Raw genomic sequence first — 23,587 nt, 5'->3', positions numbered from 1 at the left:
TGACTAATATTTATAAAGTGCTGTGTAATCATTCACTTTCTCCTAACCATAGAGTGTTTCTCCTCTCATCGGTCTTGCCACTGGGCTTCTGTACACTTTCGCAGGCGGCGCTACCTATCTAGCTAAGATATTTATGGGTATGTCTGCACTGCAGTTAGACCCCCATGGCTGGCCCGTGCTAGATGACTCAAGCTCACGGGGTTCAGGCTAAGGGGCTGTTTAACTGATGTAGACGTTCAGCAACGCGGGCTCAGGTTGCAGCCTGCGCTCTGGGACCTCCCACCTCGCAGGGTTCTAGAGCCTGAGTCCGAATGTCTACACAACAATTACACAACCCCTTAGTCCAAGCCCCAGTCACCTGGCACAGGCCAGCTGTGAGTTTGTAAGTGCAGTGTAGACATAGCCTCTGTGGCCCCCATCACCAGAGCATCTGAGCACCTCATAATTCCTAACGTGTTTATCTTCACAGCACTCCTGTGAGGCAGGGCAGTGCTATGATCCCCATTTTACAGACGGGGAACTGAGGCCCAGCAAGACTAAGTGACTTGCCCAAAGACACCCAGGAAGTCTGTGGGAGCAGGGACTTGAATGCAGGTCTGCCAAGTCCTAGGCTAGCTCCCTAGCAACTGGACCATCCTCCCTCACTTGGAGACCTGTCAGGGCCAGGGCTAGTGCTGGCTTCTTGCTACAGCCCTGTCCCAACTCCCTTTCCCTTTGTGTGTCCCCCTAGCGACTCCACACCAATGCAGGGACCTTACGCGGTGTTCGGGTGACCTAGACAATCCCCTCCTGGAGTTCCTCCCGAAACCATTCGAGAGAGAGGAATTGTTTTCAGTATTAAGAGGATTTCCAATCCCTCATCTCCAATCAGAGCTACCCAGAGATTCTGGGTCCCTGGGGAAACCTCCCTATCCAGCCAGTAGTGACCCATAACACCCCGGCCACAATCCCCCATCCTGATGCCTAGTGTGACCATCTGCTGAAGCAGGAGACCTTGGCATGTCTCATGACTCTATCAGGATAGCTGCACTGCCAACAAAGCTGTGTGTGATGAAAGGGGAGTTGGCTCCGTGCCTGTATAGGGAGGGAACCACCAGCAGCTCCTTCATCTGAGAGTGTAGCAGGGCATTTGCCAATGAGGCAAACTGGCGGAAACCTGGGTAAATGTACTGATGTTATGAAGGTGGAACATACCTGCAAATTAAGGGTTGAAATTTGTGGACTATGAAGGAAGCAACATTGGAATTTAGCGGAAATGGGAAAGTGGCTTCAGAGTTTCTTTAATGCACAAATTCTAGGTTAGTGAAGTTGGGGGATCAAAATACAGAATGAGCCACTTGGATCATGATATCAAAGTGCATTGAAGTCAGTGGAACTGCCTGGCTTACCCCAGGGCAGAATTTAACAGCACAAAACCCTGGTTCCAATTGATGAACAGTATCTTGGCTTCTGGTCCTTATGGAAATATCTTTAGCTGCATGGGAAGGCTACATGACTCCTCTATGTAGAGGATAGTGCTTATCTTTATGTGGGAATGCCAGGGTATCGTTGGGGTCTGGTTTCTCAGGCCAAGCAGTCAGATTCTGCAGGAACGTGAATAAATCTGAGCATCTGTGTACTTGTACATGAGCATGATTTTTCACTGGCTTTTTACACCTCAGGGAACCTTTTAAGGAGCGAGTTCTGGCCTCCTCTCAGCATTTCCACCATTCAGAAAGGGAAATACCAGTACTCACTTTTTTGGGGGGCCCCATAAAAGGTTCCTTGAGGCATGGTAAAACCAGTGAAACACAAACCCAAAATGCTAGAACCTGCCCAAACCCCAGCTCTTTGCAGCTTTGGCGGCTCAGGCAAGCTGCAGAGGTGTGAAGAAAGAGAAACCCACACCTATGCTGCACAGTCTATGCCCAAATGTGCTTCCACGTTCTGACCAAAACCCAAACCTTTATTTGGAGCATGACAATCTACATGTAACAAGCATTGAGAGATCAGGGAACAAACATGTAATAGACCACTTTACCCCTGTGTCACACCTCTTCCATGTCTCTTGCTGTGAAATGTCTCTGGAGCAGCCTCTGTGCACTGTTTCAAAGGGAGCAGAAACTGGGTTGCAGTTTCTGCCCCCTGCTGGCTGTGGATTTTCTCGGCTGTGCCTCTGAGCATCTCCTGCCAGAATATGGCACAGTTGAGTGTTTTCCTTCCAGAACTGTATTGTTTTGGCCCTGACAGGTCCCATTATAGTTCTTTCGAAATTAGAAATTCAGCAGCATTCCCCGTAATGTCACCTCACATTCCAAAATTTTGATTTTCCTTTTCATGATTTTAGTAAAAAATGGTAGAGGTTATGTTAGTGTCACCCTGAATGTACTGGCTAAGTGTGAGCAGGCTGTTTGCAGGCTTCCCTCTGGCAGCTTTGTCAGGGCACTGCCCTCCCACCTGGCTGCAGTGCAAACCCTGCTGTTCCAGTCCGCATCTGCCACACAGCTTTGCCAGTGTATCTCATTCAAGACCTACAACAGCCAGTCTAATGAGCAGAGACTCTCAGTTAAGCCCAGTTAATGTGTTTGTGATGTTGCCGAGTGTCAAGTGAAAACTTAGTTGACTGTCACGCTGGCTTGCAACCCAGATGTTTGGTGTGGCGTGGTACAGCATGAATTCACTAACTGCTGTGCACAAACCGGCCCTCCTCATTCATCAGTTACCCTAGGTTGGGGGGCTCGTTAAGTGAAAATGTATAATGCAGTGCGGGTAACGTGGCTAAGGAAAGACGACAAATGAGGTTTTGAGATACCACCTGGGAAGTTATTTGTCAATTACCAGTGTAGAGGGCTACAGGACAAGCATCGTGTTCGGGGGAGTGAAAAGAAAATACCTGTAGAGGCAAATGACCAGCTTATATAAACTAAGAAGGCACGGGCCTACGTGGCAAGAAGCTGTATTGGGATGTTTCATTCAAGTGGGAATCGCAGCGCCAGGGAATGTGGCCCATTCCAAAGAGTGGCCTTTGATTTTCCCTTCTTTGTTCTGTGAGTATGTTCCCCTGTGAACTGGCAGCACGAGAGAAATAACTAGGGTACACATGCATCTAAGGCCAGTATTTCAGTTTGGGGTGACCCTAGTGAAAGGTGCTCTCCAGGCTGCTAGGTTGTGATTGGAAATCTGCCCTCCCCTCAGGCCAGCCCGAGATTTGTTGAGTCTGTGCAGTGGAGGCCCCGAATACATGAGGCCTCGAGCAGCTGCTGACAGGGCTTGTGTATCAGGCTGGCATTCTGCTTCCCTGAGAAGCTCCCGTGGTTTCTGGTCAGCAGAAAGAACTCAGAGCTACTGAGAGCTGTGCAATTAGGAAGGCTGGTGTCTGTGCGGTTACCTGATGGCATCTGTGCTAGAATGCAGGCTATGTGCTAACTTGTCAAGCAGAGGGTAAGTGATCCCTTCGAAAACAGGCAGCTGAGGGACAGCTTTCATCTCCTTAAAAATAAAAACCCAAGATGAGGCACAGAGCCTGGCTGCTTTTTGAGGGCCCAAGCCTGGATCTGGGTAAGACTTGAGTGATTCAGTTTGGTTGGTTTGCTGGTGGTCTGAGACCCCCTCAAGTTATTAGCTACAAAGCAGTCTTTACAATTGCTAAGGAGAGTGAATTTCTTTCTTTGCCTAAGGAGGCTTTTAAAAGGGCCAGATCTACAATGAAAATTCAGCAACCCCTTCTCACTCTGGGTCACGCTCAGCTCTCCATGACCCCATCAAGTCTCTGTAATTTGGCATCTGTGCCAAATGAAATCCTAGCACTTCTTAGCCAACTGGAATGAAAGCAGTGTTTTTTAAAGGGACACTTCCATGTGTTCTGTAATGTGGTGTACACTGTAGCTTTGACCCTGTCTTTTGAACACCTTGAAAGTTGTGTATCGTGTTAACAAATATCCTCCAGAATATAGCTGGCATGTGACATATAGTATTTATTATCACCAGGAAACCCAGATATGTGACAGCAGGAAGAAATCACTGCCACACTTTACTGATTTATCTATAGGAGCCTCACATGGAGGTATCTAAGCACCAGGATTTTTTACTGGAGACAAACACAAATCAAAATTAGCACAGCTTTATGTTTGGGCTATACAACATCTAAAATCAGTAGGGTATCTACTATTTGACCATACATCTTTCCACAGCTTTATAACATAGATTCAAAATGCTTCCACATTGTCCTTTTAATACATAATGGAAAAACTCTCAAGAATACACTGAAATAATTTAAGGAGAGGCCAGGCAGTGTATAAATAGCATAACAGAAATGGGATGAAGTTGCGGGTACAGGAAAACACTCTGGGACTTTCTTTCCCAAAGCCTGGCCTCAATTAAAATTGTGTGCGAGATTCTCTTCTTGCCAGTTAAATGTTTTACTCCAAGGTAGTGAATTCTAAATAGCCTTGCCGTCTGTGTTCTGTGGGGCACTTCTGAGCTCTCCCTTCAACTAACAGAGGCACTTGTCTGCTGAGACGTGAACTGAAACGCTCATATCATTTTTCTGAACTATTCTGCCTGTTCACATTCTTAAGCAATGTTACTTATATCTCCATGTGCTCAGCCTTTCAAACTTACATTGCCTAGGCAGGAATGAGTGTCTCCTTAGGGGCCCGTGGTGTATGGTGTAAATGACGTACTGAAAGCACTGGAGTCAGCAGAGAGTCCCTGACTAAATAAGGGAATGCACAGCAATGGTTTATCAGAGCTACGGGAGAATGCAACAGCTGACAGCCAAGGCCTGTGACTCTTAGCCAATAAAACTTGAGCCCCCTCAGGTGGACCTTAGCTTCATGGTGCCAGGAATAAAGTACTTAAACTGTCAAAACTTTCTCAAGCCACATCAAAGAGCCACCCTCCATTCTGTCCTGGGGTATTTGAAAGGGTTACACCAGCCACTAGAGAAATCAAAGAGCAAAAGGAATGGCTCACAGCCTTCCACAAAGCAACTCCATACATAATGTTCAAAGAGCTGGACCCCACCTGTGATGTTTGGAGCCAAACTGACGCCTAGTCCTGGAGTATGGACTTCCAGTTCAGTCTATGATATAGGCAAAGTTTTTTTCTGTATGTAAACTTCCCCAAAGTCGGGGAGCGTGTGGATCTGGGAGGTTCAGTATTGCCAGCCCCAAGCATTCAAAACTTACTAGTTAGGCCTCAATATTATGAGATTTGGCTTTAAAATAATGAGATTTTTAAGAACAGTACATTTGGGATTCATTTTCTTTCCCTTCTGGTTTGTGGGTGTTTAGCGTGCAATCCGGTCACGGTGTAAGCTCTCCTCCACAACCATGAGGGGTAGGAACATACTTTTTCATTATTATATTGATGACCGCTAAGTATTCACATAGTTCTGCATTCACAAAGCTGCATGAGCTGAGGCTTTGAGAAAAATAACAAACATGTTGAGTCTAATAATAAAATTGCAAGAGTTGGCAATTCTGGAGTGTAGTACAGGCCCATCGGTATTAGGGAGGTTCCCCAAGTTTAGACAAGGCTCTGGGCCCTTCTGCCTTGTTCTGATTTTTGTGGCCTTTAATGCTCACTCCTGGCTTGGGTACCACATAGTGGCTGTGTAATGAATAGACTTGCGGTCTAGCCATGTAACAAGCAGACAATATGCAGGAACTAAAGTGAGCCTGCTTACTAAGGACAGAATCCCATGCTGAGTTCTACATGGGACATTTGATATAATACCCCTCCCAGATAGGGTTGCAAGGGAGGCAGAATAGTTGGGAACAGCATTTACATAGTAATGTGATCAGACCCCTTAAAAAATAAAATAGGAGTTGACCGAAATAAAGTTCTGTTGCCAGTTACGGTTCCGCAGTCAGTGCTCACCGGTCCCCGTTGCTCCCACAGGAGGAGATACAGGTCACATCACAGCGCACACTCTCATTCCAGCCCGTTTCCATAGTATGAGCAAAGAAACATCGAGGAGGCAGGAGGGAGAGGTCATTCCCGGTCCTTTACTTTGCTCCATTGAAGAACCCTTCTCCTTGCCAAGCTGGGTTATGCACATTCCCCTCTAGAGCCCATTAAAGCTTCCCTGAGTATCCATCACTTGAAGCTTTACATTTTCTAAAAGATATCATCTAGCTCAGGGTTTCTCAAACAGGGGTCACCGCTTGTGTAGAGAAAGCCCCTGGTGGGCTGGGCCGGTGTGTTTACCTGCCCCGTCCACAGGTCTGGCCGATCGCGGCTCCCACTGGCCACAGATTGCTGCTCTGGGCCAATAGGAGTTGCTGGAAGCAGCGGGCAGTACGTCCCTCGGCCCACGCCGCTTCCAGTGGGAGCCGTGATCGGCTGGACCTGCGGACAAGGCAGGTAAACACACCGGCCCAGCCTGCCAGGGGCTTTCCCTACACAAGCGGCGATCCGTTTGAGAAATCCTGATCTAGCTCAACCAGAAATCATTGGGCTCAATGCAGGAATCACTTGGTAGAATTCTCTGGCTGTGTTATGTAGGGAGGTCAGACACGCTAATCATAATGGTTGCTTCTGGCTTTAAAGTCTATGAAGCAGTAAGAGAGGGAGTCACTCCAGTTCCTCCATGCTGTGCGGGGGAGTAAGTGACTGAACCGTGAAGCCAAACTCAAATCCCACGCACAGCAGCATGTTCAGCCTCCACTGATCAGCCAGGTTGTCCACACGTCCTTTGATCTGGAATCAAATGAATGAATATCTCACCTGCTCAGCAGACACAAACACATGGGAGTTACTGTACATATGGGCAGGGAGATGTGAACGTACCCATGACCCGCATGCCTGTACCCTGTGTGCTACTCCCCAGGACTCCGGGACCATGAATGAAGCGGTTAAGGGAAGCTGCTTGTTCTCTCTTTTCCAAGTGAGTGTATGTCTATACATCGAGCTAGGGATGTCATTTCCGGCTTGAGGAAACATACCTGTCCTAGTTGTGCTGGAGCAGCAGCGCAAGGGGTGGCAGAGGCTAGCTGCCCCAAGGACGATCCTGACTGAGGCTCTAGGTACGTACTCAGGGCAGCTAACTGGTCTCGCTCCATGGCCACAGTTTATTTTTAGGTAGGTCTCCTCACATTGGAAATTACACCTCCAGCTTGAAGTGTCAATGGACCATGAGACAGCTCCCATACCATTAACATTCCGTGTATTTGAAAAGGGTGTGACACTAAATAAAGCCTGTTAATTCATCATAAAGTCAGATATCTCCAAACCACCTGCCTTTATGTTAGAACCAGCTGAAGTCAGGGGCCTTAATACATTGGTTTGTGGCTTTTTATAGGCGTGCTACAGCTGCACTAGCCCCAGAAATGTTTGTTTCTCTCACATGAAGTAAAACAAGTAATGCTCTTCCTTTTGCATCCGTAGAGCCCTGCACTGTGCATGACGCTATTTGTCTCCATGAGCTGGGCTGCTGAGCACACATGATCCTAAATGTGCTGTTTGCCGGTGCAAACTCAAGCGCTATGCATACAAAGGAGGGAGCACAAGCACAAAAGGCAGGCTTGCTGAAAATGTGGGCTTCAACAGTCAGGCTGCTAGTTTTGGTTGGACGTATTCCTGGAGGTTTCATCACATGACTTATTCTTTAATTAAAGATTAATCTTTAATTCCTGCAGACTCCAGGGTTGTCCTGGAGGGTTGGCAACCCTATTCAACAGCCATAGCATTCAGTTTATTGACCTATCACCAGCCTCCTATGACATATGGCCTGAGGGAGCCTTTGGCTGGGGAATCACTGACAAGAAAGACCTCAGGGGCTTTCACAGAATCTACTGCCTGCACCGTAGTGGGTTATTGTAGTTCACAGTGTCTGGTTTGGAAAAAGAGAGCATTTCCACACTCCTGTTTGCTTTCCTTGCCTCAGAGTCTCACGTACCATAACTTCCTTTCCAGGCTGACTCATGGATGCACATCAAATGGGTCTGTCTGCAAAACATGAGGAAAGTCCATTAGCCTGCTAGCATGGACGGAGCCTGGTGCCAAGCACGGGAACGCCTAGAGCAATCAGCTCATTGGTTTTGTCACTGGAGCTGGGAAACAAGAATGGCTGCGGTGGTCATGGGTGGAGTAGCCAGGCCACCTTGTATGTTTTGACATAGATTAATGTGATCTGATGAGCTCTGATGTGTATTGAAGAAACATTTTCCATCACTTCCTTGACAGCTATCTGTAGTAATTGGTCCCTTCTTTAGAAAGCTCAGCAGAGAGGCCAAGCACTGAATAGGCCAGGGAGACTCAGCTGCTTCCTCACCCTTAGAGGTTGTTCCTCCAGGCCAGGGACAAAGAACACTGGTGAGGAGCAGTGCAGGGGAAGCCTGTCCTGTCACCGCCTGTGTCAGACCTGGCCTTGAGACACATTGGGCTGTAGTTCTTAGCTCTCAGGGAGTGGGGGGATGGTACAGACACACACATGGATGGTGTGGTCTGAAATTTTCTGGTGCTACTGGGACATGAGCCGTGTTGGCTGGGGTGGGTGCAGGCCTTCCCTCTCATGTATGATGGCTGCAGAAAGCTCCTGCCTCTGTTTTTTCAGGCTGTTGTGTTTAGGCTGACCAGATGTCCCGATTTTATAGGGACAGTCCTGATTTTTAGGTCTTTTTCTTATATAGGCTCCTATTACCCCTCGCCCCCTGTCCCGATTTTTCACATTTGCTGTCTGGTCACCCTAGTTGTGTTGTTGAATGGATGTGAATGTCACACTCTCTGCTGAGGTCAACCTTACTGGCATCGGGACAGTGCAGGCTGCATTGCTAGGCAGTACGTGCTGCTGGGCTGCTTTTCTCTGGTGTTTCCTCTCACGTCTACCTTTTCTGTCTCCCCTCCTTGAAGTGAAATTTCTCCTAGAGTTTGGGCCACAGTTTGCCTCAAATCTACTTGGAAAAAGAATATGCAAGGCCATCGTGAGTTAAGGTTTGGCCGCGTCATTCGGGATTACTAGAGAAGGAGGAATATTTCAACAGGAGCTGTTGAACTCCCTACCCAATTCTACTCCCCTAAAGTGGCAGATCAGCAATCTAGTGGCCCTTATCATACAGTTCATGTCCTGGAGCTACTCAGCTGGCCACTTGAGCTTCATGAGCCTGAATTATAGAGGCTGGTTTGGGCTTTTTTCTTTTTTTAACCAAAGAGTGTGGCCCTCCACCTAGCCAAGAACCCCAGGGAAACAATTCTTGTGTTTGCAGAGACGGCGCAGGGCAGTTGTCGCTACAAAAATGCTGAAAGTTAAATCAGAAGAAGGTTGTGTTTCTTAAAGAAAAAATTACAAAAAATACTTTGGTATTCTGCAGTACTGCTCCCAGACACCAATACTGAGCCCTTATAAAATGCTCTGTGTGTGTCAAAGCACTGTAGAAACTTCACCTGCTCTCTCCTCATCCCCTCACTGTGAAGGAAGTGTCAGTATCCCTGGGGAGACTGAGCCCACAGGTGTCAGAGGGATTCAGTGTCAAAGATGAGCTTAGAAGTCAGCAGTGTTTCTCTCCCAGGCCACATTTCTCTCTCTCAACTGAGTGCAGTTTCCCAGTCATTACCGAAGGGTTCTTCGGTACGGCTCTGAAGAAGGGCAGAATGTTTTAGTCAGGTTACAGTAGCATCTGCTTTTTTCTTTTGAATCCGGTTTTGTAAGGAGGGACTGAGACCAGGGCCGGCTCTAGGCACCAGCAAACCAAGTACATGCTTGGGGCAGCACATTTTCAGGGGCGACATTCCAGACACCTTTTTTTTTTTTTTTTTGCTTCTGGCGGCAAAAGCCTAGAGCTGGCCCTGGCAGCAGCAGCGCGTCGTGCATGGGGGGTGCCCTGGGGCCGCTGCGGTTCGTGCCGTGGGGGAGCAGCGCCTGCACCTTGTGGCTGGGCTGGGCAGGCTCCGAGCGTGGGACACTCAGGCTGGGGGCAGCCCTGTGGGGCACACGGAGCAGTCTGCAGGTGCCACAGGGTGGCAGCCCCCCAGCGTCACCACCAGGGCTGAATGAAGCGTCCCAAGCCGCCCAGGGACTGCAGCAGGGTGGCCAGAAGCAGCAGGGCCATAGAGGGTGGAGTACCGCTCTCTGGGACTCCTCTCCCTCTGGGGCTACCCTGCCCCAGCTCCTCAGCCCCCTGCCAGGGTAGTCCCCCAGCTCTGCCCTCCTGGGTCCTGGCTGGTCCTGGAGGTGGGAGCCCTGGCTGGAGGGACCCTGGGCTGGAGGGACCCGGGATCCCCGCTGCTTACCCTGACCCTGCCAGCGCCAGACCAGCTGGAGGCAAGGAGGGAGCGGGCGGAGTCAGCACTGGTGGCGGGGGAGCCCAGGACTGGGGCAGCAGGGGGTGCAGGTGGGGGGGGGGAGAGAAAACCCAGGGCTGAGGCGGCAGGGGGTGCAGGTGGGGGAGGGCACTGGGGGGGGGGTGAGAGCCCAGGGCTGGGGTTTGGCAGCAAAACAATTTTTTGCTTGGGGCGACAAAAAACCAAGACTGAGACCATCATGGATTTCTATTCTTCTTTTTGACTCTCGCTTTTATTGATAAGGATGAAGAGTTTAAAGGTATTTAGGCACCAATAGGTGCCCAGTGGGATTTTCTAAAGCACCGAGGTACCTAATTCCCATTGAAATTGATGGGAGTTGGGCACCTAGGCACTGTTGTAAATCCTACCAGATGCCTGTCTGTATCTTTAGGCAGCTCAATGCCTTTAACAGTCTGGCCATAAGGGACTGCAGTGTTTCTGGAAGGAGCCAGTTGCTCTCAGATAGTTGAGCTAGCTATGATCTCAGCTGTAGAATGCCTCTGATTCAGGGCTGGAAGGAAGGGTGGCTGCATGACACTAACTCCCTTCCAGGTGTGTGGTAAATGATGCTGCAGGAAGCCTGGTGAATGGAGAGCAGCCCCTTTAAGGAAATCACGTTCACCTGGTTTGTGGACTCTGCAGGGGCATATAAGCTTCAGCTGGTGCACTAGTACTGTTTGTGCAGAAAGTAGATTTGCCTGGTTGGGAGGTGGTTACTGCTGTGTTTGCTGCTATTCTACACCACTAGCTTAAGCTGACTGCAGGCAGGTTCTCCTGTGTGGGCAGGGGGTGAACATTATGCACCTGACTGTAGCTGAAGGGGATTTTGTTCCTTGCAGTTTGGCTGGGTGATATTTTGCCATTGGTGCAGCTAAAACTCTTTCCATTTACATCAACAGTTTCTGAGTGCTCATCCCAGGGCTCCCAGACTTTGCCTCCCTGGTGCCTAATGAGCACAGTCCTGACCCCCAGTGTATGGGGTTCATTGCTCTTGGTGGCAGTAGTACATATTCATAGGAGAACTTTAATGTTCTGGGTGGACTGGGAGGGAAGTTGGGGTCTCCAGGCTCCTCTGATTTCAGACATTTGACATGAGTGGGTGTGTTCTGAAAGGGAAGACCCAGTGTCGTATCTTCCCTTCCCTTCTCTGTTCAGCTGGGCTCTTCAACTGGGCCCCTCAATGCCACACAGATGAGATTCCCCCTGCTCCTCTCAATGGTAACAGCTGGGTAGCACAGTTAGTGGCTAGAACAAATCCTTCTCTAAAAGGAATAGATCCCCAAGGCATTTAGCCTGCCTCCCTTAATCACCATTGTAGCCCAGAGCCTGTAGAACCATTTCCACTGAATCCCTCGTAGTCTACTGCAGGTTCATCATGTCAGTGAGGCTTCTCCTCCAACTGGGCTCTCCTAGAGGTCATCCTGGAATGACCCTACTTGTCTTTTAATACTGAGGAAATGGAATAACAAAAAGTCCTTGCTGCTCTCACCTGTTCTCCTTTTCCTTTGGTAACCTAGCAGATAAGTGAGATTCCCTTTGGTTATTTTTGTGGAATAAAAGGGTAGAATTTGGGTTAACCTAACCATTCTTTCTGATGCACCTACACTGTGAGCAGGACAGATGGTCTTGGGGTTAGGGTACAGGATTGAAGGTCAAGATAACTGGGTTCTACTGATAGGTCTGCTGCATACTTCTTGTGTGCCTCAGTTTTCCCTGTGTAAAATGGGGCTGATAATACAGGGGTTGTGTGAGGCTTCATTCATTAATGTTTGATATGTGAAGATACTATAGTCATGAACACCAGAGAAATGCATGCAAATAAGACACTTGAGACAAATTGCCCTTTTCAGATCTTCCCCAGATCTGAGTTTTCATCTAAAACACAGACTAGCTGCTGCTTCTGTAGAATCAAAGCCACAGGTGTTGAGATTTTTGGCCTAGCACATTTTTAAATGGAGAAGGATTTCATCTTCCAAAGGCATTTGCATGCAGCCCTGTCAGTTTTCCAGATCCCTCATCTCAAGGGGGAAAATACAGGAAAATCCAAATGAAGCTTAACTCTGAAAAGTGACTGTAAAAATGTCAGCTTCTTGATCAACAGAACTGCTATGTGTGTATGCAGAGCCAAAGCCATGGTGCTTCTGACAAACATGAGATTTTTCTGGTTTTATTCCAGTTAGCCCTGCCGAGCCTCCACACACAAGACAGGGAGCTGGATTCTATTCCGTCATGTGCATCATCAACAGAATCGTGTACTGAGTTTCAATCAGTGACACTTGGGAAAACCCACAGAAGACAATGGGGGGCAGAGGTGTCACTGAGGGGCTATATTTACTGCACGACCTTTCTGACTGGTGGTGATACTGTGAGGGAGATAACCCAGAACTGCATGAAATTCCACAGTCTGCGTTATGCAGGAGGTCGGACTAGACGATCATAATGGTCCCTTCTGGACTTAAAATCTGTGAATTTTGACTCTTGAGGCCAAAAGGGCTGGTAGAAAAATTTGTGTCAAAGTATTTGCAATGAAAAATTGCCTTTTTGCTTTAATAGAAAATTTTTGTTTTCCTTGAAAATGTCCAGTTTTTTCTGTTTGTTGGAAAATAGAAAAAACCCATACTGAAAATATTTTGGTTTTTCAGTTTTAGGCCAAAAATATTTTTGGTTTATGGTTGCCAAAAACTGAACAATATGTGGGTTTTGGTTTTGTTTTCGATGAAAAATCAACATTTTCCTCAGGAAAAAATACCCATTCCTGATCATCTCTTGAGCCCAAATATTTTGCAGGACTGTCAGTCAGAAAAACATACCTTTACTAATAAATGCAACATATTTAATCTTGGTAGGACTGAAAAATTTGCTCCCTTCATCATTCATGGAATCTAGATTTAGTCCTGTGACCCCACCTTTCTCCCTGCCTCAGACTGCGCTTGAAATAAACAAGAGGAGGCTTCTGGATCCTGGATTTTGAAATTGACTTCCTCCACCCCCCTTCACACACACGTGTGTGTGCACTTGGTATGGAATAGTCCACATTTGTGAACCCAAGGTGCATGCTGTTAGGCCTAAATGCATCCCGGGGAGGGAGTGGGCTGAAGATTGGAAGAGCTTGATTGCTGTGACTTCTGTAAAGGGGTTTTGCTTTATTGTCTTTGATGTATTTGTCAGTGGAATGCATCATCCAGTTGGATCTTATAGTGAAAGCTAATTATAAAAGGGGTGTCCAGCGCATGAGATGAGCACCTTTTTATGTAATTTATAAATCTAAATCACTAGCATTTGAAGTGATTGTTCACAGCACGGGGGCAGTGTGCCTTGGCGTATTACTGTGGGGCTGATCGCAGGCACTGGGCTGCACAGAGTGATTTGTTATCGTAGGGTTGCTGGGCTGTGCACTCTGATTGGAAGAAGTTATATACTCATGCTCGCCCTCCTGCTAAGGCAAAGCAGCAGACAAAAGCCTGGGAGCTGGCCAAGAAATCGGGCGAAAGGAAGTGCAGCAGCTAATAGTGAGAAATTGAATCTACCCTTCTGTCTGCAGAGAACTGCACTGCCTTTGGCATGACATACTTTCCAGCCAGGTTGGAGAGTGAATGGAAAAGCTGCTCATCAGCTGAAACTCTAGTTCAGGGCTCTGTGTTCTTCCTGGAGCAGGAGATGACAGCAGTAAGAGTTAAAGCATTTGTTGCATTCCTTACACTGATATCGCTGAGGCCCTCCGCTCTTGCAGGGCAAACGAGGCCCATGTACTTGTTTAATACAGCCTGCTTTATCTCTGATATGTGTGGCCTATGGAGACTGCAAGTCCCAGTAGGCAGCGTTCCATCCTGAGCTGCCTCTGGGCACTGCATGTTGGGACCTGCAATCTGCATTAGTGGCATCTCCACATGAAAGAGAACGGCAGCTGACTCCCAGACAGTTGCTCATGTTGGCCCCTCATCTGGGTCAATGGCTGCCCGAGCTGCAGCAATAAAGAACATGGCATATTATTGAAGCACCAAGAAAGCAATACTGAGAATTAGAAAACCTTAGAATGTTTAGCTAACCAGTTTCCCTTGCTCAGAATGGGGATCCTTTGGCAGATGAAGATAGCTGCCGATTCGTCTGCTGTAAGATTAATATCGCTTTAACTGTTCTGTGGGGAAGTGTCATTCACTGAAGGATACAAATGGTTTTGAGCTATTTAGGGCTGAGGATAACATTTCAGTATTTTAAAAATTTGCCAGGTAATCATAAAGGCTAAAGGGCTGAGCTTATTAAATTTCAGTGAACTTTGACAACAATTCCTTGCTCCTAAAGCATTCCCTAAAAAGTGATGCTTTTTTCCAAAATAAGATGGTCTGGGCATTACCTTTTATGCCAGAAGGAAGGAGAGAAGGTACTGTTTAGCTGGCATAGGTATTTACACAGTGCCAATCACTTCGGTACTGAGTGCTGGTATAACTGAGTGAAAATCCCAGTGCATCTCACAAATGGGTTGTTTGAGAAATGATATTGGAAATCGAAGTAATTTCAAGGTTATTACATTTTATCTTTTTTTAAAATACAGTGGCAGGCTGTAGAACAGTAAGTATATTTCCTGCATTAAGTAGTTGCTAGATTGTATTGTGTTTAATACTTACACAGCACCTTGGTGTGCATGAGCATTAACAACTATCAGCAAAAACCCTGCTCAAAGGAGCTTACAGTCTAAATTGGATGGATACGAAACACACAAGGTTGATATGCAAAGGGTGAGCAGATAGTGAGGCCGCCATCTAGCCCAGTGGTTCCCAAACTAGGGGCGCAGCTTGTTCAGGGAAAGCCCCTGGTGGGCCGGGCCAGTTTGTTTACCTGCCGCATCCGCAGGTTCGGCCGATCGCAGCTCCCAGTGGCCATGGTTCGCTGCTCCAGGCCAATGGGGGCTATGGGAAGTGGCGGCCAACACGTCCCTCAGCCCGCACTGCTTCCTGCAGCTCCCATTGGCCGAGAACGGCGAACTGTGGCCACTGGGAGCTGCGATCGGCCAAACTTGCGTACGCGGCAGGTAAACAAACTGGCCCGGCCCGCCAAGGGCTTACCCTGAACAAGCTGCACCCCTAGTTTGGGAGCCACTGATCTAGCCTTTAGAGCAGTCACTTCTGTTTGTATAGTGTGAAGGGTTGGGAGAGAGAGATGATAGGACAAATCTGAATAGATGTATGGGCAGGGGAAGGAGAACAAGAGATGACTAAAGGGGAGGAGATAGAGCAGAATGATAGAGTAGATCAGTGATGTAAGGCAACAGATGTAGGCTTTGAAGAGATGGAAGGTGGCTTAACACATGGGAAGAGAAGGCTCCATGCATAGAGCCGAAAATGGAGAAGCAGTCAAAAGCATCTGTACTTTACACATATCGACCCTCCGCCCTCACCTCCCCAAGAGTTGACACCTTTCTGGTACCAACATGAAAGTTCTGATTTTCCCTTAGGCAAAAATGTGCATGGAATGTTCTCTGTTTTTTTCAGCGTTGTAAATGTTATCACTGAGCCAACTTATTATATCTTAAATTTCCCAGGAAGGACAAAATGCAATAGACTTGATATTTGAAATATACAATATCTTTCCCGCCCCCTATACGCTACTACTGCAATGTACCAAATGTGGCATTTATTGATTAAATGGATGGCAGCCATCAAGACCCAGACTTTCAGAAGAGTTAGATGTGCACTTTGCAGGTGAAGTTAGAGTGATTGTACATGCAAAATCAGGTACTTGCACACTCAAAATGAACATAATCAGCCATTTGTATATACAGTTATCGAGTTTGGACTTGCAAGTGCAGCAATTGCGCATTCAGTTAGATGTGCAATTCTATCTTCATTTTGCACATCCAACTTTTCTGAAAAGCAAAGGCAAACAAACATGTTACATGCATGATATGTAGGGTTATCTGACCTGTCAAATTAATGCATGTAATATACAGGCATTCATATTATTGTTTGTATTACGGTAGCACTTAGGAATCCCAGAGAGGACCAGGGTCCCATTGTGCTAGGCACCATACAAACTAGTAACTAAGAAGACAGTCCTGCCCCAGAGAGCTTACGAAACAGGACACAACAAGCTGATGAAACAAACGGGGTAGGTGTGCGCCGAGAATAGACTGTAACAATAGAACAAACAAGGCTGATCAGAGAAGCCAAGTTGCCTTTCATTTAACATGTTAATTAGTGAAAATTCCTGTCACGTTTTTTGAACCAGTGCTATTTGGAATGATCAGGAAAAAGGGGCTCAGCTAGTCATTCCTGATGAAGGTCTCTGACTCAGTCTGATAAGGCAAAAGACTGAGTGGTAAGAGCTGTGCTGAATGGGGCTGAACTTCCTGTACCATGCGCAGAATAACTCTCCCCACCGAACGTGAAATAGTTGGGGCAGGCATCTGAGTTAGTCCACTATTTCTGGCTACAAAGTCAACTCAGCACCTGTAGGTTGTAAGTGGCTCTCGGGCTGTCTCTGGCATTTGCAGGATTCTCTACTCGTACCAATCTCATCTACAGTCCAACAAAATGTGGATGCGCAAAACACAAGAACGGGTTTATTGGCTTGGCTTATGGGCTCACCTGTTAGTGATCGGGCTCAACTTCAGCTCCGATACCCTCAGAGGAATGGATTGGGCAACAGCACTACTGGGTGTCAGCCAGAAAAGAGATCCCTGCACTTGTACAAAAACGATTACAGCATTCGAGCTTTTCTACTCTCTCAAACGGAGTGCTAGCTAAATCGTAAGCCGTGCTGGGAGCTCAAGAGCAGCAAAAAGCATCACCACTCAGGGAAGCGTGACTCTGGATCAATAGTAGGATGCCAGCTCCCCAAAGCACCATAAAGGGGGACTAAAATACAGGGCAATGCCCTCCAGAGGCAATGGGCAGTGTGCAGCATGCATCACATGCACATCTCCTCCTGACCTCTGCTTTAGGCGAGTGCTCCCCTTCCAAAGAATTCATGCAAGCTATTTTTAACTGTGCCGACTGGGGAGCTGAAATTAGGAAGAGACCTTCTCCACTGCAACAACCTGAAGTCTGTGCTCCCTAAAATGTAGGTTGCTGCTGGCTGTCCCCGGGGGCGCATTCCTAGATCACTGCCTTCCTAGCTGGGACAGAGAGTTCCGTCATAATTTTTAAGGGGCCCTTTTCTTCCTTTCCATTTACTGTTACCTTAGATTTGGATTGTGTAGCTCTGTTTTGAAGAAGAGCTATTGACTTCTGCCGCTGGTAAGTTTAGAGTGGAATTTTCAAAGGTGCCAGTCCCTGCAACACCTTCCTTCCCATGCAAATATTCTGCCCTGCTTGTCTGCCCCTTGAATTGCTCCCTGCTGTGGCACTAGATGTTTGCGTAGAGCTGGTAGAAAAACGTCACTTTTTTCAGGAAAAATTCACCCTGTTTCTGACCAGCTAAAAAGCTGGATGAAAAAATTCAAATTTTAAAATTTTTTTGCAGAAAGTGTTCCTGTTTTTTACAAGCTCTAGCCTTGGGGGAAATTGCTGGCTCTTAAGCACTTTGAGGTCTATAGCTGAAAAACTGCTATTTTGTCCTCCTTCAAATCCCTCCTTAAAACTCTCCTTGGCTGTGATGCCTACAAAAAACGTAGAGATGGTTAGGCGGCTGGTGTGCTGAGTCCATTGCCTGTCATGCTGAGTTAGCAGTATTGTCTCGTCGTTTCCTGGTGCTTTCCGGTCGGTCTGTCTGTCTGTCCACTTGTTGCCTCTTGTCTTATACCTAGATTGGAAGATCTCTGGAACAGGGACCATCTTTTTGTTCTGTTTGTACAGCACCTAGTGCGATGGAGGCCTGCTCATGCCTGGGGCTCCCGGGTGTTATGGTAATACAAATTATTCATAATTTCAGAAGGGCTCTGTAAGAGCTAGGTTTTGTTATTATTCAGAATCACTAACCAGCATCTGAATGGCCAACAAACACTAGGATTGCATGTCTGTTCCTATCCTAGTGCAGCTGGCTGAATACAAACTCCTCTGCTGTAGAGTTGTGCCTTTTCTTCCCACCCCAGCCCCCAGTCCAGCATGTTAATAAATCCATAGCGGTCCCCCACAGATGGTAATGGACAGTGGCAATCTCCACTCATACCTTCCTGGCTGCTACAGTCCCAGTATCACCTGGCTATGAGCACACTGTCGGTGGAAGCTGACTGCAACATATTTATCTCCAAAGCCTGTCAAGGTCTGCAAAACCCAGGCACTAATCACAGAACCTGTGCTATAACAAATTATCTAAATCACGGTGGCACACAAGCCCAGGGAGCCAGCATCTTAACGTGGGAGCAGGGTCCTGATGTCTGTGTGGGGTAATCAGCCATTGAAGCGGTGGACAAATGCCCATGGGGAAGAGAGCTTGTTTGAGTTGCATAGGCACAGGTTTGAGAGCTGACTCAGCTGCTCAGGCTCCCAGCACCTGGCAGATCTCAACACATGATGCGAGTAAGGTGCCAGTTTCTAAGCCGTAGCTCCAGAGCATGCTGCAGCTGTTGTAGCCCTAGGCCCCAAGTTCATGGTGTTAGAAGAATTGCAGGAAAATGCTACATCAGTGGGAGTGAGGCAAAGGCCAGCCTCGCAAAGCGAGGGGAATCCGCCGCCAGCAGAACAATATCTCTTATTCACGCAGCACCTGCAGGACCCCAAACTCAGACTACGTGCCTGGGGGGGGCAGATCACCAGTTACAGTGCTGAGAATCCAGATTCACTCCATCATCTGCAATAACTGAGCTCAGGATTGGCCCCGCCCGTATCCCAGTGAGGCGACTACAGCCTGCTGAGCTACAAACTTGCTGCCCTTTCAGTTGGGTAGTGTGCTCTCCTTCTCTTCCAGACCTAAACTCCTGTACAGTTCCCCTCGAGGAAGGAGCTAGGCTCTGCTCTCACACCAGTGTAACTCCAGAGTTGCTCCATTGACTTCAAAGGAGTTGCACCCGCTTATGCTAGGGTTAGGTCTGGATCGCCATCACCAGGCCCTGCAGTTTTCCTCATCCAAGCACTGAACTCAGCCCAGCCGTGCTCAGCTTGGGAGGACTGACAGGATCATTGCACCAGGTCACATGGCTCAGGCTGCCTTTACTGTACTGTTCTTGCCTGGCCTGGGTCTTGGCCTGTAGGAACTGTATTACTTCAGAGGAAGCAGCCTGCTTGTCCCATTGCTAGAGCCCCACGCAGCAGCCTGATAAGTACAAGATACAGCAGCCTGTTAGGAGGAAGGGAAGCCTCTGTGTACCAAACCGGGACTGCCACAGGATTAGCGTAATCAGGAGTTGTCTTGTCTGGTGTAACCCCCCAGGCCATGCCGTAGCTGTGTTTCATCCTGGTGCATTAAGGACTGAGCTGGGGTATCTGCACTGGCTGTTGCTAACATGTTAGCGCGTGCATTCCTCACGCACCAGTGAGGAGGGAAGCCTACTTTCTGGGTATCAACATGGCACCAGGCACCCCTAGAGAGCCGTATGCACCCGCTCCCAGTCCCTCACCAACCTCTGCTTAAGCAGCTTGTTGTAATAATTGAGCCATGCAATGTCCCACTTGGGGTGTTTGTCCTGACCAAGCCTGAGCAAGACAGGAGCTCTGAAAGCTCTGACCTTCCACGCCTCACCATAAATCAGTATGTGACATGATTGATGGCAACTGTGTCTCAGGCCTTGTCAATTTGCAAACTCTAGAAAGGGGATAAGAGAGACGGTATCTCCTCACATGGCAAATCACTTCCTCTCTTTGCCCTGCAGGGAGAGACTGAGATCATGTCTACACAGGGACATCCAGGAAAATAAATCTGAATTAACTAACAGTGTGAATTTGAAGTGGATTTGTTAACCTGCGTTGAATCCCTGTGTGGATGCAGTTATTCAGAATGAAAGTGGCCTTAATTCAAGAAGGGCCACGAGAAGCTCAGGAATGCAGAAGTTGCAATGGTGGCTTTAAGCCCCTCGGTCCCTGGGCTGGAGGAACAGAGGATCTGGCCCATCCTCTTCAATGGGCTACAAGGGAATGAGCGCTCACCAGCACACACAGGGGTGGCCCGTTCTAGCCCCAAGCCTGCAACTTCAACCACTTGATCAATGGGGCAGATCATGTCCTCGGCCACTGTAGGCCAAGTTCTGAGATTCCCACCCTAATTTAGTAGCTAAAGCCTGGGCTTCTTTCTCTGGATTGCCCCCTCCAGGATCCAAGTGCGAGAAATAATTTTGAACAGAAAAACAAAAATGGTAGAATGCTATCTGAGACCGCTCAGCTTGCAAGCTAGAAGGAAGATGATGGGTAAATGTAAGCAATAGGCTGACTCCTGTTTGGATTGCCCGCTCCGGGATCCAAGTGGAAGAGCGGCACTGTCAGTGTTTGTTTGTCAAGCTGCACTCTTTCCCGAAGCATTGCTTTGGAGAGTTAAAAGGAGCACCTCTCTGCAAGGTGAAGGCTGCTTTCAGGCTCTGCGCTGAGCACTGTGAATCCACCCTGATTCCCCAGGCACGAAAAGCACATAAATATGCCACCAGGCCCTCCCCAGATTGTAGTGGAATTAATCACACTGATTATATGCTACCAAAAAAGGAGACACTTTCTCTGTTTACAGCTTCCCGTGATCTCCTGCATGCAGTCGAGGTTTAAAATTGCAGACTTCTGTCTCATCAGCTAGTGTCTCTGGATGTTTCAGGAGCTCTAATAATTTTGGACAGAAAAACAAAAATTATAAAAAATCTATCTGAGACAGCTCATCTTGCAAGCTAAGAAGGAAGATGATGGGTAAATGTAAGCAATAGGATGACTCCTGTTTCCAACATAAAGGGAGATGATTCCAGATATAGGAATTCTGAAGCATAGGGGGGATGTATATTGTGGTCATTTGCATGTTAAGAGTCAGAATGCCCTTCTAGTTCACGGGTATTTTACAGCATTGCTGAGCATGAAGATTTGGGAACATGCTAGCCATTTAATTCTTTTCCATAATCTTTGCAACCACGAATCATGGAAGTTTCTCTCGCTTTTCATCGTAAAGAAATTTGGGGGCAAAATTTGAGCAGCCTCTTTTATTGCACCTGCAATATTTGCGTGCGCCAACACCCTCCCCCCTCACGCATATGTAAGTGGGTATTTGGTGAAAGAGAATTAATCCTGGGGTCCTGGCTAAATTGAAACTCCAGTGATTACAGTCTATCTAAAATTCCCTTTGCAGTCTTAATGGAATACAGTATCTTTCCTCAGTTCCAGTTCTAAGATGTTGCTCTACCATTGTGTGCCATCAAACAGCATCTGTATTTCACCCCAAAGGGGTCTGTGTATCAGTGTGGGGAAAAGGATCACTGCGTATCACTTAACTAGCTCACAGAATATTGCAAGGCTGAATTAATGCTTGTAATTAATAGTATTCGTGTTTACATGTACAGATCAATGATCATACATCTAACTGTCCTTATTTATACAAATGTGTGTAGTTTTGTATATGCACATTTACATATCCACAAATATGGATTGGTGCGATTCTGGAAGCTGCTGAAAATCTGGTCTTCAGACAGTGTTAGGAAAACAAGTATTCTTAGCCTTGGATGGAACAGGGTGGCTTGTGTGTGCACAGAATTGGTCTCTTCTTTTCTGAAGGCTCAGTTTCACTGTTGAAGTCAGCTTCATACTTAGGGTGACCAGATGAGAGGAAGAAAATATTGGGAAACGTGGGGGGGTCGCCGGCGGAGCGAAAAACCAAAACCAAAACCGGAGTGCGAAATATCGGGACAAACACCTAAATATCAGGACAGTCCCAATTTTATCGGGACGTCTGGTCACCCTATTCATACTAAACAGGCATCTTTGCTCCAAAGCTGGCTTAACTTCTCATGTGAAGATCATAGGGACCAAAATGCTAGGTATCTTAGCAATATCACAGACAGACAGATAACTTAGTTAGCCTTATGAAGCAAGCAGGAGATGTTTCTCTACAGGACTCAAGAAGCCAAGGTATGAAAGAGGAGACATCTGTGCCACTGCTGGTGGTTTTCATATTACAAGGGCAGCTCTGGAGGTTGGTATGGATAGGGGAATCTGCCTGAAAGACTGGACTCTTGTTTCTTTTATGGTCACTTGAGAGGCATTCAGGACAGAACTTGCCAAACTTTGCCCACTGTTGCATGTGGGGATCTACGGTTCCATAGCCTGCTCCTAGGCAGGAAAGATGAAGCTGTCTGTGTACCACACTCAAGACTTTTGAGGCTGCAATTGGCCCTTAGGCCATAATGTTGTTGTCATGTACATTGTATAAATGCCCAGCTAGTGTCTTTCCTCAGTTCAAGACGCATGGTCCCTGCCCCAAGAACTTACAATTTTAAATACAAACAAACTGACAAAAGGTGGGGGAAAGGAGTGTTCCTTGGTGTTCCCTGGCTATGGAAATGGAATCCCATGGATGCCACATCTCGGAGGGGGCCTTTCCTTCCGTGTCCCACTACAGCAGGTGTGCTTGGCTGGGGCACTGCTGCTCCAAGTCCCCACGGTTGACGGTGTGGAAGCCATGCAATAGAGCTGTGCCGTTTGTTAGCACAATTACTGGCTAATGAGGCACATTTGCAAACACACTTACCCTATTCTTATGCAGAGCTAGGTGTGCACGTTGGACACACACTATGCTTAAGCAGATGTGCACCTAACTTATTTGCCAGTCTGTCCCGTTTTGCTTGGCTGTCCATAGGCTGTGGATTTTCATTTCCATTCGGTGGCCTCTGTTTGCTGGCAGGCGGGGTTAGCTTAGTGCAGTGCTAGTTTGCCACCTGTCAATGGTAATAATCATGTCTGTTTTTAACCACGTAATGGTGCCCAGGTCTATGGCAGCAGAGGTGGCAGTAAACATCCTAGGAAAACGACTAGTTGGCAGGTGGATAGGCTAAACTTTTCACCGCTCCTTCTGCCCACTTGTCAAAGGGATTATTGGGAAATGAGGTGCCAGGTTTTTAATTCTTCAGTGTTCTCTGTGTGGCCAATGCCATGTGCTTGGGCCATGCTGATCATAGCTGCGGGAGATACTTAATGTCATGATGGTGTTTTCTCCACAGGACCTCCCATGCCAAAGCCAAGGCAGATGGAGCTGAGCAAGCAGCTCAGGCAGCTAACAATGAATCGAGCGTAGCCAGGACTATGGCCAGGGAACTCTCTCCAGACTTCTATCAGCCAGGTAAGCTGGGGAGCAGCTTCTACTTAATCCTCAGGTGCTGTGCCCCAATCAGCAGGGAGCCGGAGGGGGCAAGAGGAACAGAGGCTGAGAAGAGCAGAGGAGCGTTTTGCGATTTCCCAGTGGCTCGAACGCAGCCCATTGGTACAACGTGGGCTGG

General features: G+C 47.6%; 1 protein-coding gene across 3 annotated transcripts in view; it reads left to right on the top strand.

The window, feature by feature from the left end:
• JPH2 (junctophilin 2) overlaps positions 1 to 23,587 on the top strand; it is a 66,557-nt gene that overhangs the window by 22,214 nt on the left and 20,756 nt on the right. For all 3 annotated transcript variants that reach the window (XM_044986346.1, XM_044986345.1, XM_044986347.1), the window contains exon 3: positions 23,312 to 23,430. In XM_044986346.1, coding sequence (XP_044842281.1) covers positions 23,312 to 23,430 — 119 coding nt within the window. The remainder of the gene's footprint in view (positions 1 to 23,311; positions 23,431 to 23,587) is intronic.

The sequence above is a fragment of the Mauremys mutica genome, chromosome 13 (genome assembly GCF_020497125.1).
Source record: "Mauremys mutica isolate MM-2020 ecotype Southern chromosome 13, ASM2049712v1, whole genome shotgun sequence".
NCBI lineage: Eukaryota > Metazoa > Chordata > Testudines > Geoemydidae > Mauremys > Mauremys mutica.
This window is presented reverse-complemented; position numbering and strand designations above follow the sequence as displayed.